The sequence below is a fragment of the Dromaius novaehollandiae genome, chromosome 21, assembly GCF_036370855.1.
Source record: "Dromaius novaehollandiae isolate bDroNov1 chromosome 21, bDroNov1.hap1, whole genome shotgun sequence".
Classification (NCBI taxonomy): Eukaryota; Metazoa; Chordata; class Aves; order Casuariiformes; family Dromaiidae; genus Dromaius; species Dromaius novaehollandiae.
Window position 1 is genome coordinate 7,423,461 of NC_088118.1, and position 17,267 is coordinate 7,440,727.

A 17,267-nucleotide genomic window follows, 5' to 3' on the forward strand; every position below is an offset into this window, starting at 1 on the left:
GCTCTTTCCTTAAATCTTTGTATTCACTAGGGGTTTCTCTTAGTTACAGCTCAGGTTTGTGCCCCAACTTTGTTAAAAACCACGGCGCAGGTGTTGCATGTCCCTGTATTGTGTAACCCCTGATAAACTGACCTAGTTCAGCGAACACTGAGAGCCCAGCTCGCTGGGCGAGGTTTGCACTTGGAAGTGCAAAGCAAGTAAGAATCAGTTCATCTTAGACTGGCTGTGATTTCCTGAGCTCTCCCCCTCCCTGGCAAGAGCTGGGAGCCTACCAAGCTCTAAAAGCTGTGAACGTGCAGACAGGCTGTGGGATGCAGAAATTAAGCAGAATTGCAAACTAATAAAATTAGATACTGTAGAACAAGTTTGCAATCAAGGGCTCAGGCTTTGACAGATAAGGAAGAAGGAACTGATTTTTTTTTTTTTAAATGTATTTTTTAAACTGATTTGTGGTTTTGGAAATACTGTATTTACTTTAAATTTTGTGATTTATGCTTTTAAAAGACCTCATTAAGGATATTAGGTATTAAAGATCACCTGCCTTGAATGTTTCATCTCTTAGATCTTGGCACCACTTGTCCACGTTCCTTTTTAAAGCTGGTGCGTGCAGCTGCCAGGGAAGCGGCTATTTTTCCATTTTGGCTACAGCTCCAGTTCCGTTACAAAACTCCTCTAAAGTTTCCTGTGTTTCTTGTGCTTTCTAAGTAATGTTCCACACTTCTGCCCGCTTTCTCTGAGTTGTGGTTATCCACACCTTCAAAACACCTGCTTGCTAGTGAGGCTTTCTGACCTGTTTAATTACCTCAAACTGATGCTTGGCAGCACCTTCTCAGAACCGACTGGGTGCTTTGCTGCACTGTTTTTGTTTGTTATACACTTTGTTTTGTTTTTTAATACCTTCAAAATAAATCAGGCACAATACAGAATACCGGGAATAAGCAGGTTTTGTCCTGAGGGGTCTACCTCCCAGTCCCAGAATTGCAGCGCTTATGCTGCGAGCTGCGAAGGAGCCCCCGCTGCTCCTGAAGAAACCACTGCCGCCCTTGGGACAACTCCTGCTGGGGTCTGTGGCAGTGGGACCCTGTGCCAACCACAACAACGAAACTGCAGAAGGAAACAGCCGTAGGGGAGGAGAAGACGGTGGTTGTCCCACAGGAGTGTCAGGTAGCTGGCTGTCCTTTCTCCTGCTGATCCTTAGCTGCCGGTAGAGCTGAGTGCTTTCTGACTTCATGTCGTACCTACAATATGTTGTTGTTCCTTCCAAACTAATTTTTCATGTGTTATGTATGCTTACAGACTATCTTCAGGAAATTAAAATTCAGGACCCTCGTGGTATTTGTACAGGCCTTCTTCCTTAAACTGTTAATGTGTTTTATGTTTATAACCTTACCCAAACTAGTAGGAGATGGGCTTAAATTGATAAAACACAATGCTGCTTTGCATAGCAGGTAGTGAACTCGGCATTTGTTGTCACAAGACGTGTTGGGCATATAGTGGCAGCAAGTTCAAAACAGGATTGTGTAATTTCATGATCAAGAAATCCATAAACAAATACTAACAGGAATAGGCAGAGAGGTTCCCTCCTCTCATAAAGCAGCGGTGGGTGCCGAGGGAGGGCGAGGGGAAGGGCCCGCAGCAGTGGCCGCTCACGCGCTGCCTCCCGCGAGCATCTCCTGCTGCCACCGTCGGAGGCACAACGCTGGATGGAGTGCCGGCCCGACCCAGCTCACCATCGCTTAAGATGTTAGTGATATTTTTCAAATATATTTCAATTTTTTTGCTTTATTCTGTGATGCCAAAATAAATGGGTTTGTAATGGAAGCAGTGTTAGATGCAGCATGTTTTCAGTTATTTCCATGCTTTTAAGTTTTTCGTTTTTGTAGATGATGTGGTAGATATGTATGCTGTTACTGCTTAGCAGCCATAACTGCTTTTTTTTCTTGTCCCCCCCCCCCCCCCCCGCCCCCAAGACTCTTGGGTTTGGAGTTACAAAATCCTTTCTCCCTGGCAATTAGTTTTAGCAAAAACATGCTTCTGTGCTTTGATCACTTAAAAAGAAAAAAAAAAGCACTCAAAAATCCCCCCCCCCCCCGTTTGCTTCAGTGATGGGCCCAAGAAGCAAGACTCAAGAAAATTGAGTTCTCTATCTGTCTGAGCTGCTGTCTCTGCAGCTAACCTCAGGCAAGGCACTTTCAAAGTTTTGTTCTGTTTTGTTTTACTAACCTCAGGCAAGTCATTTTCAAAGTTTTTTTTGTTTGCTTTGGTTTGTTTTAAGGGTTAGTCCTGCTTGCTTACTTTCATGAAACATTGTTTTTTCTCTGTGGTTAAGTGCTGAGTAGATTATAGTGCATTTGGGGCACAGACAGGGAAAAGACATGATTATATTTAAATACGTGCAACAATAATATCCTTATAATCTTCTGTAAAATACGTATGAATTTATTCACTGTCTTGCTACCTGTAGGATGGCAGGATTTTAGTTCCCGTTACGTAGCAGTTGGTCTCGTCAGCGGCTTTGCAGTATTTGCTTTGTGGCTGTAAGCTCGTGGTGGGCTTTGACTTCAGTGTTGCGAAGTGCAGAGAAGCAGTGCCCGAGCTGCGGCCCCCACCCCTCCAGCCCCTGCCCCTCTCTGGGACCCGCTGCTCTTGCGGTATAAGTTTCCTGAAGAGATGATTGATACCGAATTGTTTAAATTACAGCATTTAGGGGGAGAAGGGAATTTCATTCAGATGCTGGGAGATGTGAGTCCTGTTTCAAGTTCCAGACGGGGTGGGAGGAATAGCGGGTGTGATTTCCAATGCTGTGTGCGTGGCGTGTTTGCGTTAGCTCCCGTTAGCCTGCCCTTGGTTCTCTGTACCCGTGCAAAAGAACTGCCACCACCAAAGCCCGAGCCAAATCTTTGGCCGCTGTCTGGGTGCTTCTGGCAAAGCTTCTCGTTTTGAGTGATGGAGAAACTGCCAGGAGGTCGTGGCTCATTTCAGCTTAGCACCCAGGAATCCACGTGTAGCTGCGCGTGGGGTGCTCCCCGCATCCGCTAGAGCAGTGTGCAGCCATCGCACTGCTCTCGTTCAGACCGGCTCTGGGGCAGCCCCGTGTTCCCTCGTGTGTTTTTAGTGTATTTCCTTGCTGTCTGTAGTTGGATCAGGGAGAGCAAGGAAGCATCATTTTTAGGGGAGAAAAAAGAAACTTCAGTGATTTCCATTAAAATCTTTCTTTTCCTGCTGGTTGCAATTAATTGATAATAAACTGCTAATTAATATTAAAAGAGCTTAATTTCTCCTATGGAAAAAGGCTGATCAGGATTCACCTCAGAAATACTCCAGCTTTCTCCTGCGCCGTCTGCCTCTCGCAGTCTCACCACGTGCACGTCCCCTTCTCGTGGTGGTTTCCTTCTCTCATGTGGCCATTTCCTGTGATTCCAGGTGGAGGCCTGAAGTTTTAGTGTTGCCATCATTCTCACCTTATTTAAAGCTCCCTCCTCCCCATATACATTCTTTTTCTTCTCAACATAAGTATGTGCAGCTGCCTGACAGCAGACTGGGAATCAAGCTACAAGCTGTTAACAGTATCTTCTCAGCCAAGTCAGCTCCAGAAGTGAACACACATCATCTTCTTGATCTAGCTGGACCGGCTGTAGATGTTATTGCCCCCAGCGCCCATCGCTGCCCAGCTCTGCCAGTGACCTCCACCTGCGTTCATCAGCCAAGTTCGGCTAATGCGGTTGTCTTCCCGCTTCGGGAAGAACCCTAATGCAAGTGTTCGCTGCCCTACGGCGCGGGGAAGGAGGGGGTCAGCTCCTGTGGAGGGGGAGTACCAGGAGCAATGGGAGTGAGCATCTGTCCGTGCCCTCAAGGTGCGAACTGGAAGTGTGCTAGCCAAAACGCCTTACACTGCTGAGTGAATACTTTCATTCAGGAGTAAAGTAGCCTTATTTTGCTTTAGTGCAAACTCCCTTCAAGTTTTAAAGCTTTATAATTTCCCTAAAGTCGTAATAATACACCAGAAGGCGTGAAATCACCCGAGACATTTTGGTAAACAGACTTAAGCCTAGATAAATCCACCTACAGCACCAGCTAAAAACACTTCCTGGGTAAACTGTAAGTGGTGGATTTTATCAGGCCTGTTCTCTGTTTTGACTAAATTTCTAAGCCATTTTCCAGTGTGATTTGTAATAAAAAAGGGCTGAAGGGTCGTGCTAGAATAACATACAGAACCTAAGACCCAGACAGCTGTAAAAGTCACCCACATGGCAGAGTTAAACTCTCCTGGTGGATGCTGGCATTTTTCCAGCTATTTAATACTCAGTGTTTTCTTACTGTAGGGTCAAAGTGAAATGACATTTGCTATATACTTTCATCTCATTTTCTGGTCTCGATCTCCATGTGGACTGGTAAGGTTCATGAGAGCATCCATCTGATTTCTCTCAGGAACTGAGCTTTTGAACCAGAAAGGAAAGGTCTATCCTTGTCTTAAAATAAATAAATCGTAGATGCTACAGAGAAAACAGGCTCAGACCGTGGGACAGGAAGGTTGTGCGTGATGGAACTCGGTAGCGCCCTGTCTGCCTTGGAGATGCCTTGATGGGCAAAAAAGGAGTCCTCTCTGGACAGATTTCAACAGATTTAGCTGGAAAAATAGTATTTTACTTACATAACAGGGAGAAGAGATTTGTAAATCTTTATTATACAACTTGAGCATATCTGCTTTCTTAATTAATCATATCGCAGTTACTGACATCAGACAAACCTATCGACTTCTCCTGGGTTAGTTGGCTCCTCTGAGTGAGCCGGTGGCTGTTCGCAACGGGGGCAACGCTGCTTCTTGCCAGATCCCAAGTGAAAACAATTAAGTCCGCACAAAAATATTCCTGTGTGTAATTGACCCTGAGCTTATGGGAGCCCCTCTTGGAAATGAGTAAGCTTTTTGTAGTGGTCAGTTGAGTGGTTTAAGAAATGAAGGAGCAGAGGTGCTTTTTTTAACTATGGGAATGAAAATGCAGAGGATGTTTAAAAAAGCCTTCCTCTTCAATTTGCTTTTCCCAGTCCAGCAATAACCCAACAGTACTGCAATAAGTAATGTCATTCTGTTAGTAATGAAACAAGCCATCACTAAGCTGCAACTCTCATGCGATGTGTTCGGGGCCTGGGAAGAAGGGGAACAGGGAGAGAAACTGCTGCTCGGCTGAAGTATCACGAGTGAGGTGGCTTTACGGGAACCTGTCAGCTTCTCCTGGCTGTGGCTGCCTGTCATCCTCCCTAGGCCGTCGGAGCAGCAGAGCTAAAAATATTGGCTGTGGAGCTGTGGCTCTGAATCTGTCCCCTGCGCCGTGCAGCCCGCGTAGCTTTTTATGGTCTGTGATTGCAGTAGAATGGTTTTACTAATGGAAGGTTGAAATCTCTGGCTCGGTGGAAATTAAATCATCAGTTCAGTAATCGCTAATCATTTTTTTAGCATGACATTTCTTCTTGCTTCGATAATGCGAAAGCAATAAGAAGCTCTGTGCAATGTGCTGAAATCTCACCAGTCTTTCATGATATGTGCAATCCCACGCAGCTTGCTGAAGTGAGGGAAAATGCGAGATGAGATTGTAATAAGAGTGGGAACGAATCCAGATTTTCTGTTTTTTGAGAAATTCCATAATTGTCATGATGCTTGTCATTGCGAACACTTGTGTTAAGTGAGATTCCAAAAAATATTTTGGCTTTTGCTCAAGAGATTTTGGTGGGTTTTTTTCTTTAATCAATGGTCAGGGTTTTTTTTAAGGACAGTTTAACGCTATATTGTGGCATTATTGAAATCTTCATTTGGGACCTGCGTTTTTTATCTGGACGAAATTCGTCCTTCTCAAGTTTGTAATGGAAGGTCTGAATTCAGGAAATCATTTGAGTGTGTGCTTAACTTTACCTGTATCCTTATGGACCATTGAAGTTAGTGGGACTTTAGCATGTGCCTGTCTAAATCAGGAACATCAGTTTTTAAAGCAAGGAAATTCGATAACAAAAGCTGGCAATGGGAAAACTAGAGGCTGATCAGAAGCTGATGTTGAGCAACAGTTTGTGGAAATTGTTACGAATGAGAAGAAGGCGTTTTTGCTTTATGGCTATTATGTGCACGAGGCACTCATAATGTTTAGCTTTGCTATAAAACATATAGTTGCAAACATGAACTTGACAACATGAGGTTGACTTAGTTGTAACTTTCTTGTTCCTGCTATTTTGTTAACTCTCAAAAAAAGAAAAGACTTAAAAGCGTTTTCAAAGCCCTTCTGGCACCTTAGAGTTCTACAGGAAATGGGAATAAGATGTACAATTTTTATATCACCGTAGTGAAACAGTGTAATATTTTTGATAGTGCATGAGGTCATTGTTGCTTGTGCTGCTTCCGCTGTGCAGCTCTGCAAAAACTAGCTGGGAGAAGTTAGAATTTACTTTGTTGTGATTCGTGCTGGAGGTTCGACTGGAGGCACTGAATATTGTCCAGCTCCTTCCTAGACTACGGCAGTGATTCCTTCTCGTGAAGTTAATTGCATCCCATGTAAATATGGCTGTCTTGCTTTTTGCTTAGAAGTTTATCACTTAAGCTCCAGTTCTGCAAAAACACTGCTAAAACAACCAAAAGCATGCGTGCTTCCTTTTTATTATTTATTCCACACCTAAAACTGTAGAGTATGAGGAAATATTTGCATTTAGGGTATTGGCAGAAGTTTGCATTATTGCTCCTGAAACTGTCTTTGGTATTTACGCGTCAGATGTGCTGTTACTCTGAAGGAGAGTGAGGAATGGGCAGTCCCGTTTGTGCAAGAGCCTTGCGATGGGTTTGTAGGAGAGCCTGGAGCGCGGGGCGGTGATGGGAGGCGCGGGGCTGACTTACCTGCCCACGGCCAAGAGCGGTGCTGGCCTGCGGGCGCGACGCTTACCTAGCAGCTGCAGAGCCGCTGCGGTTCGAGGGAAAGCAAGTGGCTCTGGGGTACCGGGCTTCAACCGCCCCGTCCAGCGCTCGCTGCGCGAGCTGATGTGCAGTGCAGGGAGCTGCTCCGGGAGGAGGAGGGGCGAGACCCGCCGCGGCTGCTGCGAGGTAAGCTGGCCCCGCTCGCTCGTTAATCGAGTTCCTTAGCAACTCTCAGTAGCCTAGTTACTGTGATCGCATAGGAACGATCTCATCAAGAGCAAGTGAAACGCTATCTAAGTAATCTGCGCTTTCCACAGCTCATCCCACACACCCTGCTGCACAGAACAGGAGTTTGCTGACCCCAGCTATTCCTGTCTTGTAAATTCATCTCTTACTGTCTTGGTTTGTGATGGAAAGAGACTCCGTATCTAGCTATCCAGCATTCAAGATCAAGATGTCGTGGAAGAACTGTCCTTCATGACAGGATTATGGTGATTTGTCAGAGATTTGTTTTTTGCTTGGGTAGCTATGAGATTGTACTGAAATGTCCTGTTAAATGCAGCAGGTAGAAGCAAATAAAGGAGCGCAGTGATTTCTCGGTCTGTTGTTTCTTACATTGGTGACTAAATCTTGCTCAGCCGAAGGTCACAGTGGCAACTTAACAAAACAGCAAGAGCCACTTAATTGCAGAAGATAAAGAAGTTGGAAAGGCTTTTCTCTTTTAGAAGATGAATAGATTGGCACTCGTCCTCTTGTTTTCCTCCTGCAGACCAAAAATAAAATGACATAACTGACGGAGATTGCAAAGCATGTGTGCCCTAAATGAAGCTAATCGCCTCTCTTTAGGCCTGTGAAATACAGGTGATTTCTTGTGATATGGAAGCAGAGTTTATGGGCACAGTACACAGCCTAGAGTTGTCTTAAATCACTTTGACAGAATATAGGTAGCACTAGCTTGTAGCTAAGTAGCTAAATACCTAGTAGCTTATAGGATTTGCATTTACAATTGCCATATAAGCTTTAGATATTAATATAAAAGTGATACTTGCAGCCTCCCTGGTATGTAAAATACAGCAGAATAGAGCAGAAGGCGACTGGGAAGTCAGAGTAGGCCTTGCGTCTGCATGTGCCTCAGGTCTCGCAGCCCCCAGCTGTGGCTCTGACAGCCGCTCACGGCAGATCCCTGAACACGTTTTACAGTTTATTAGTTTTTCCAGTGAAAGCCGAAGTTGTCCTGCGCGGCCCCTTACGCCATGCGTTTCGCTGGTCTCCGCGCTGGCTGCCATGCATCACTTTATCCTTCTAATGTTTGGCCCCACCTTGGAGTTGCTGCGTAACCTGGAGCAGTTGAACGCCTTCGTCGGCGGAGCCTCAGGCCTCGCGTTGCCGTGCTGTCGGAGCAGCTGCCGTCCTACAGCCCGCCTGCCGCACGCTTTGCTTTCCTCATCAGTTCCCTAGGGAGAGAAGCGTACGTGGAGTGTGAAGCAGAGTGCGCGCTGCTGATAGAGATGCACTTCTTTCTTAAATATGGCCGTGCTGCTGCTTTGAGGAAAGGAAGGTTGAAGAAGCACTTTGCACTTGAAGTAGAAGCTGGAGAAGCTTTTCGGAGGTCCGTGGTCACTGCTAAGTGTCATCTTGGGGGCTGCATGGGAGTGTTGAGAAGATTAATAACTGCTCATCAAGTGCTTTGGCCTGTGAACTGCTGCGTTATTACAACAAGTTTTATTGATTGTAATAGGCGATGAAGCATTTAGAAGTAGTCATTAGATATTAAAGGCTTCACGGTGTAAATTATGCTGCGCTGCCATGGTCTCTTCCTTGTCCCTTGAAGCAGTATGTATCTTGTCAATGTTTTTAATTGGGCAGGTGATATGCACTCAGGAGTAAATTTTCAGCTAGCGTTATTCATCATAGGGTTTTGTGCCTTTTCTTTCTTTCTTTTTTTTTTTTCCTTACTTCAGCTGAAGATTTGCCTGGAGTGTCTGACAGAAATACTGCAAACTGCAGTCCTGCCTGCAGGTCCCTTGTTTGTGTGTTCTTCTATCTACACAGAAACTAACTTCAAGCTATTTATACAACTGTTATTATAATTTATAGTTTTGCACAGATACGTTGTGAATGAAAATGCTACAAGATCTTTGTAAGACAGGGAGAACTTAAAAGTTTGGGGTAGTTCTCCTCTTATAGCCACATCTAGACCTAGAGTTACATAACTGAAGCAGGAGCAATAACAGCTGGGTTGAACATGAATAGCTGTCTACAGATTAAAACATGAAAATATTATTGAGGCACTTTCATCACTCTGACATGTTTTGCGAAGAAAGATTGCCAGATCTGTCTGTTACTTCTGCAAGAATTGTCATTTTCCTCAGCTAAACAGAATTCGTGAAAAGTTCATAAAAATGTGATGCTGTTTTCTGTTTATGCAGGGGAGGAGCTGGATTGTGAAGCGGAGTTATGAAGATTTCAGAGTACTTGATAAACATCTTCACCTATGTATTTATGACCGACGTTTCTCCCAGCTGTCAGAGCTACCCCGCTCCGATGCCCTGAAGGACAGTCCGGAGGTAAATTATTAGCTCAATAAACAGTTAAAGCACAGAGTCACCAGCAAGCGGCTGGAAGATACTTTCCGAAGATATACAAAGTAGTTTTAATGTGTCCTGGGTTAGATTTGGAAAGTGATTAGAAATAATAAGATCAGTAAGTGTTTTCTACTCTTAATTTTAGTGGTTTAAGCAGAAATGCCCTGCCAGGTCATATCCATTGATGTGTTACTGAATTTGAGGTGGTTATGGAGAGTATCAAGAAAGAAGCTCTGTTGTCAATACCTTAGATAAGGGTCTTGTTGTGTCGTTGGAAACTTTTTTGATGATGTGGATATTGGCTGAGTGGTTTTTAGCAACTTAACATTCCTAGGAAATCAATGTGTTCAGGGACTGCAGCACTGCAAGAAGAAATACCATTTGGAATATTTATAAACTGAAAGTTACTGAAATTTGGTTTTGAGAGCATTTGTATTAGTATAATCTTTAAAATGTCTTTAAGAAGATCAGAGGGTGTTTTTCCTCAATGAGTACGAGGTACTTGTCATTTCTTGTCAAACTGTCTTCACCTGGAATGTGGTGAATTAGAATCCTCTGAGCTTCTTCGCTGTTGATGATTTGGAGTTACTCATGTCCAAAATGATCTGCAGGGAAGCAGCAGGTGCATCTTCACTGCATCGTCTTGGAAGACAGGGAGAGGGAAGCAGTGTAATGTGTGGGTGCAGAAGGTTATTTGAGCCAGCAGAGCATGACAAAACAGCCTCTGTTAGACCTCAGTCTGTCTGTGGGAAGAGCGTGTATCGCAGTGACGGACAGTGCCCGTTGCTTCATTTCACAGGTCACTTATCTCCGGGCCCTGTAGTTGCATGTTTGCCCCCTACTATCAAGCGCAAACACAGAAAAATCTTGACATGCTGTGATGAAAGGCTAATGTTGCTTGCCCACAAGATGTGTAGCTGCAAAGGTGAGAGGGATCAGAAAACAGAGGCCATTCCAGGCATTCAAAGCAAAATCCGTGCAGCATCTATAAATCAGGATCTGTGCTCAGTGCTGACTGGGTTAGGATTGATTCCTTTAGCACAACACGCAGAGGTTGAAACCGGTGCCCCACTGAAGTCTGCAGAGCTTTTGCCATTGGATGCAGAGTCGATAATGCTGTCCCGTAGCTCACCAGAGAATGTGATTTATTAGTTGCTTTGTGTTCAGGGTAGGTTATTTCTGAAAAGAATGTATAGATGTTAGTTGCTTAAATTAGACAAAAGAAACAATATTCAGGATAATTATAATTAGTTCCTCAGTTCATTTTTTTAAATTTTATTTTAGGCATTCCTGCCTCTTAAATCTGCATTTGCACAGCTGATCAGATACATTTAGTATGTACTTTATAGCATAAGGCTGAATATTTGTATTATAGCTGTAAGCACGGAAGGTGTAGTGATCTTAAACATCTCTACTGCTCTGTGGAATGTCATTCTGCAGCTGTGTGGTGTCTCATATACTGTATTTTTTGTTTTGAATTGACCAAATTTGAACAAATGATTGAGGAGAACAGTGTTTCAAACAGTCCTGCAGACTCTGGGCTGCAATACTGCTTTGTAGTGTTGTGAGTGAAGCTTTGGAAAGACCTCGGTAGGTTCCTTTCTATTAAAGCAAGTTTACTGTTGTAGAAGGGATGTTGCTAAGTGTATTTTTAAAAGCCTCTTTTATTGTTTGAAAAATTACTCTTTTGCCAAGGGGCCAATTTGAGTTGCCACATTCTTAAGTGTTTACAAGTGTATGAAAATGGCAGCCTGTGTTTTGTTTCAGTAAATGGTTCTCAGATGTGTTTGATGGTTGTAATATAAATGATTTGTTTGTATGGGAAATTCATGATGAGAGGAGGGCTTTAGATTTAAGGTCCCTTGACAAGGAAAATTACTAAAAATCTACATATCTTACAAGGAAAATTACTAAAAATCTACATATCTTATAAGAATGACATTATTACCTTCACAGGGAACTGCTTCTTTACACAATTTTTTGCATAATTATTGCAACATTGTATGCAGTTCACCCTGCTTCTCCACATGACATATCCTTGCAAAAGGGAATATATTCCTACAACTATACCAGTGGATAATCTGTGTTAGTTTTGAAGAAGCGTCTCCAAACTATGAGTGTCATCTGGAAAACTCTATGTGTGCTTTCTTTTCTGTTCCAGCTTGTCACCCAGATGCTGATGGCTTACCTGTCCCGTCTCTCCGCCATTGCAGGCAACAAGATAAACTGTGGGCCAGCCCTCACATGGATGGAGGTACAGTCTGAAGCTCAGATTGTTCTGTTTCCTGACCCTTGCCAGCAGAGCAAGGTGCACGTGTGCTGCTTCTTCTGCCTTTGCAGAGAGAGATATAATCCTTCCAGATCTATTGTTGCCACTGAAATCCCACCCTGGAAGCTTTATTTCCCTGTTGCAGACATGTAGATGGCCGTAAAAGATACAGAGCAAACAGAATCAGATCCCATGTTCAGAACATAGGAGCTTTTTTCTCCTCTTGCTTGGATTTTGTCACCAAAAACATGCCATTCTTCTGATGTTCATGAAGGAAAAGAAGGTGGCAAGTCTAGTGCAGCAGTGATTGGCTTGAGGGACACCTGGACAAATCTAGTCCATGGCTGAGGTCTCTAAGTAATAGGTTGCAGGAAATGCACACATTCCTATGCTCTTTTTTGGCAAGGGAATATTGCAAGTGTGGCATGTTTCTAAAACCAGTGGAGCTGACTCCTTTATGGTGTCAGTCTGCCCTGTTTTTTATTTTTCCTTGTAATTGCTGCATAGAAACAAGAAATGTTATCTGCTCCCGTTTGCCATCTCTGTTAGTTAAACTGTTCAACAGAGCCCGTGTTGTGCTTGCAGTGGTACTGTTTGTATATTGTGGATTGCAGCTGTAGCTTTGGCTACTCTATTAACGGTCTTGTCCCGTCTTAAACAATAGACCTTATTGGGAAAAGAGTGTAGGAAGAATGGGGCTAAGTGATGAAGGCCACCTGCCGTCTTTGTCAGCGGTGCAGTTACTGATTAGTCTGGGTATAAATGTGTGCATCTTCCCGATGCCTGATGACACTGGTGCATTACACCAGGAATAGAAAGAACTGTTATTAGACTGTTGCTAAACTTCTTTAAATGCTCCTCATATGGATTGAGTGCATTTTCCTGCTGTTTTCCCCACTGATGTGCTCCCCACCCAAAAAGCCTTTGGGGTGAGACAAATCTTGGAAACCTTCTCAGCAAAAAGGTAGAAAGGAAGTTTATAGAGGCAAATGAAACTGCAGAATTTACAGCAACACAGTGGAAGTAGAAATTACAGCAAAGCAATTTCACATGCGAGTGAAATTGCTGCAATACAATTTGAACTCTCCACATTAACATTTTTAGATTAACTGAGTATCTTACCAAAATTTCACCTCGGCACAAAAATCCAGGATTTTTGAAAGCAGGCTGATGACTGCAGCAAGGGATGGGAACCATGTTCTCTTAAAAAAAACAAATAAAAAGGTGGGAGAAAGGTGAAAGTGATGCTCATTTTCAGTCTTCATCTTGTTACCTCAGTGAATCTCTTTGGGCATTAATTCCTCTTTGCAGAGAGGTTTTTTATAGTTATTTTTATATTGTCATTTTAAGTACGTGAAGAAAAACAATACAATTCAGTGTTAAAGGGACATGTAAACATTCACTGTCATGTTACTGTTTGTACACAAAGAAGCACAAATACAGCATTTTTCTTATCAGTTAGGTGGATGGGGACATATGACCTTCTGAAATACACTTTGGGTTGTCCTTCCTCTTCATTTCTATATACGCTGTGCCGTACAATGTCTTTGCATGCTGTTCTCTTCAGGGGGCCCCCAAGCTGTGCTGTCTCTGTGAATCAGCTTGAAATCTCTGCCATGTATGAGCACCAATAAAATGCATCCTCGGAGCCACTTGTCCTCAGCTGCCTCACCATCTCCTGTGCTCTTTGTTTCAGATTGATAACAAGGGGAATCACCTGCTAGTCCATGAGGAATCATCCATTAATGTTCCTGCTATCGCTGCTGCCCATGTTATTAAGAGATATATTGCTCAGGCAGCAGATGAGCTGTCCTTTGAGGTAAATAATTAAACATTCCTTGTTGTCATATGTAGAAGAGTGTAGTATGTGTGTGTGTATCAGAAATATATTAATGCACTTTCAGAATGCTTTGTGTGATGAAGCTTAGAAGACTCAGATAAATACACTTGCACTGGGTTGGACAGAGGAGTTCAGTCATCTTTAAAATATAGCTTTACTTGGCATTAGTATCTTCTGATTAAACAGATACTGCCAAGTATTCTAGCCTGGTCTCTGAGCAGCAGCAGACCCTGCATAGCTCATATTGTGCAGTGTATTAAAAGTATGTTAAATCTGTTCAGGAAGACACTCTACATATGTGTGTATGTGGACACACACCGATTTAATTATTCATTGGCCAGTTTTACACAATCTGTGCTCCTGTAAGTGAGTGCATGTCTAAAACCATTTTTAAGCACTTCTGCTCCCAGAAAGAGTAAAGAACCAGATTATCAAAGAATGTAGTGCTTAAGGGGTAGGTGATGATTCAAAACTGTTCTGAAAATCTTACTTGATGCAGAATAGGAGCTGCTGTGAAGCGATGCCATTGAAGATCAGGCCCTGGAATCTCTTGAATATCTGTCTGTCTTGTCCCTCCTACCCAGAAAGCAGTGTTTTATGCTCTGATTGTTTGCTTATGTGCAGTGTTAGCATAAATGGAGTATTGATAGTATTATGCAAAAAAAAAAAAAAATGAAAACAGTTAGTTCCCCAAGGAGTTTTTGTGTCCTAGCATGCAGAATGGGAAGTAAAAATCACAGTGATAGTCTAATGCTGCCAGGGTTTTGTTCATATTCAAAGTTGAGGCAATTATTAGTGTACACCAAAGAATGGAGCTAATCAGAAAGACATGTGGATATGTCATCTTCCATGTTAAAATGCACGCAGTACAGGATACAGGCTGTTAGTCAGTGTCTTAATATTAATAAAAGCACTAAGATGGCACTTCCCATTTGTAAATGTCACAAGTCTGTGCCAGCAGGCTGACTTGGCCGTGCAGCAGGCAGGTAGTCAGGCAAGTTGTTATTAGGCATAGTATGCAGGCGGGGAAACTAAGGCACATGCCGCTTTCCAAGTTCACATACTGAGAAGCCTTGGCAGAGTAGAAGTGGAGTACGATCAGTTGTTTCACAGTGTTGTGTTCTATTCCCTAACCCGCACTGTCTTTTTATATTTAAGGTATTGTTATTTTCTAGTAAGCAACTGTGAAAGTAGCTGACCCTGGCATTTGCTTCTCAGTACTCAGGAAAAATTCTGGTCTCTCTGCTCGGTGTGGTGACAGCATAGTTTCGTGGATGGAAATTTTCTCCACCGTTGGTTTGCTGTTCCCTTGAGCAAATCATTTCACATACCTATGTCTCAGTTATCCCTATCTGAAAGTTGGTGATGTGTTATCTTCTTTGTAAAGCACTTTGAGGTCCATTAGGGCAAAACATCAGGTAAAAGTTAGGCATTACTGTTTATAATTTTCACCATACCTAGCTGCAGTATTAGGTTAGGTTCTGCCCGTTCTGCTCTGGCCTATCTCATTTTCCTTTATACAGTCCACTCAGATCTTGTTTCCCATCAAACCAATTTTAGTACTGTATATGCTGATGTCCTTTTGAACTATTTCAGTATTATATTTTGATGGTAATGAGTAAAGCTTCAGAAAACTTGCTTTGTCTCCCTTAATACTGGTCTTTTTCCTCCCTGCTGCTGTAACATCACACCGCCTCTCCACTGTTCGTTTTCTAATAAAGAAAAGTCTTTGTCAGCTTGTGAACACTAAAGGGAGCTCTTAACTTTTTGCCATGAAAGGAAACAGGCAGACATATGTAGGTGCATACATACAGATATATATATATATATGGCACAAAGTAAAAATGACTTCACCTACTTGAAAATATCTTCCAGAGTGTTTCATGCTATCACTGCAGTTTAACCAGAACACTTCTGTACCCTTTGGCAGAGAGCCTGCTGCTTTTGAGAATCATTTCCCTATGAATAGATACAACAGCTGTATCCTGTAGGTTGTGTAATGCAGTAAGTCTTCTACCTCGCAGTTTGATTCTGCAAAGGCAGATGTCTCAAGATTTGCACTGGTGCAGTTGCTCACAAGCTTTGTGATTTCATGCAGCATGGAAGAATCCGTTCATTTGAATTGTGCTTTCTTCCCAGCCACATTGCAAGCTGTGACTGATGTTGCGAATCTTTTTCAGGTGGGAGACATTGTGTCTGTTATTGATATGCCTCCAAAGGAGCTGACCACGTGGTGGAGAGGCAAACATGGATTTCAGGTAGGCATGAGCATCAGACTTGATATAGTGCGGCTTGAATAAAGGCAGGTAAACTCAGCAATAGTGTTCGTAGAACTGCTGTGCCTGCCCATGATTACTTGTGAATATAAACAGTGTCCCTGCATTGGAGTAAGAGGACTTCCACTTTCTCTCTGAACTTGAGCTAGAGGGGGTCTTCACAGGAAGCTATCTCCTTACCTGCGCAAGGTAGGAATAGCCATAACCCTTTGATCTTGATTGACAGCTGGCCTGATGTTAGTAGAAGCTTATATTGCACCCCCTCCAAGACAGCTGACACTGTTATCCAAATCATCCCATTCCTTCCACTATCTAAAAATTAGATCAGGCAGAACAAAGAGGATTCAGAGAAAACCAGTTGATAAGACTCTGCAATTGACTTGAACAAGCCCCCCAACTGATCTGTGCTTTCACGTCTACATTTATTAAAGGGTGTTAATATTACTGGTCTCTGTAAAAATTATAGCAGAGATTTAGACTGAATTTTCAAAAGATCCTTAACACATCTGAGAACTGGGCACTAAACCTTTTGAGTGGAAATGGCTTTTCCTTGTCATTCGCTTATTCTCCAGCTTGAATTTGTCCTTTAGGGAGTAAAATAGGAGGTGGTTTTTTTACAAAAGCAAAAAAGGCAAAAGCTACTGAAAGCTTGGGGAACTGACTTTCTAGCTCTTCACCCTGCGGTGTCTCGCTGCTACGGTTCATTTTGCGTAGAGGGACTTCCCTGTGGCAGCCTCCCTGTGAGCAGGTGGAATTTTGAGCGTGCTCTGGAGCAGACTCAGAGGTGACCTGACATATGTATGTTTTGGCCTGGGAAGTCATCTCAAAGTACCTCGGATTTTCCCTGACAGACCTTTCTGTGCCAGACCCAGGTGTGGTTCTGCTCTCAGTAATACCAGATCTGTGTGCTGCCAGATCACTGAACGGTACAAATCCCATCTGGATTGAGTGTTAGTTATATGATTGCATTTCTGTCTGATTAGCCAGAGCACATGCGATAGTTTTTGTTGGCTTTATAGCAGATGTGGGAGTTAAGATAATGTCTCATTTGATGTAAAATTAAAAAAGCGTGGACACATGATACCTGATACAAAATTAAGTTTGTTTGTAGAGTTAACACACTGGTATTTCTTGAACAAACTTGACTGTTCTTAGGCTAGTTTTGAGCAGTGTTTTTTCTTTGCAGAATTTTTGTTCTGATTTAGAAGCTCTAAGCCTGTATTTGTTGTACTGTCAAAAATTAGTGAAACAGCTTAGTATGATCAGGCTATGTCCTGTTTAACTTTTGAGGGAATCAGCGAAATGAAGCAGAGCTGCCCCGTGGCCTCTGTATGGGGTGCAGGCACTTTGCACAGAGCTGGTTCGCTGTGAGTGTACTGTGTCGCCAAGCAGGGCGTACGTTTCATTA

The 17,267-nt window shown here is 43.0% G+C and overlaps 1 protein-coding gene across 6 annotated transcripts in view; it reads left to right on the plus strand.

The window, feature by feature from the left end:
• ARHGAP32 (Rho GTPase activating protein 32) overlaps window positions 1–17,267 on the plus strand; it is a 280,782-nt gene that overhangs the window by 184,597 nt on the left and 78,918 nt on the right. For all 6 annotated transcript variants that reach the window (XM_026097253.2, XM_026097254.2, XM_064524332.1 and 3 more), the window contains 4 exons: window positions 9,319–9,456; window positions 11,636–11,728; window positions 13,440–13,562; window positions 15,764–15,841. In XM_026097253.2, the coding sequence (XP_025953038.2) occupies window positions 9,319–9,456; window positions 11,636–11,728; window positions 13,440–13,562; window positions 15,764–15,841 (432 nt within the window). The remainder of the gene's footprint in view (window positions 1–9,318; window positions 9,457–11,635; window positions 11,729–13,439; window positions 13,563–15,763; window positions 15,842–17,267) is intronic.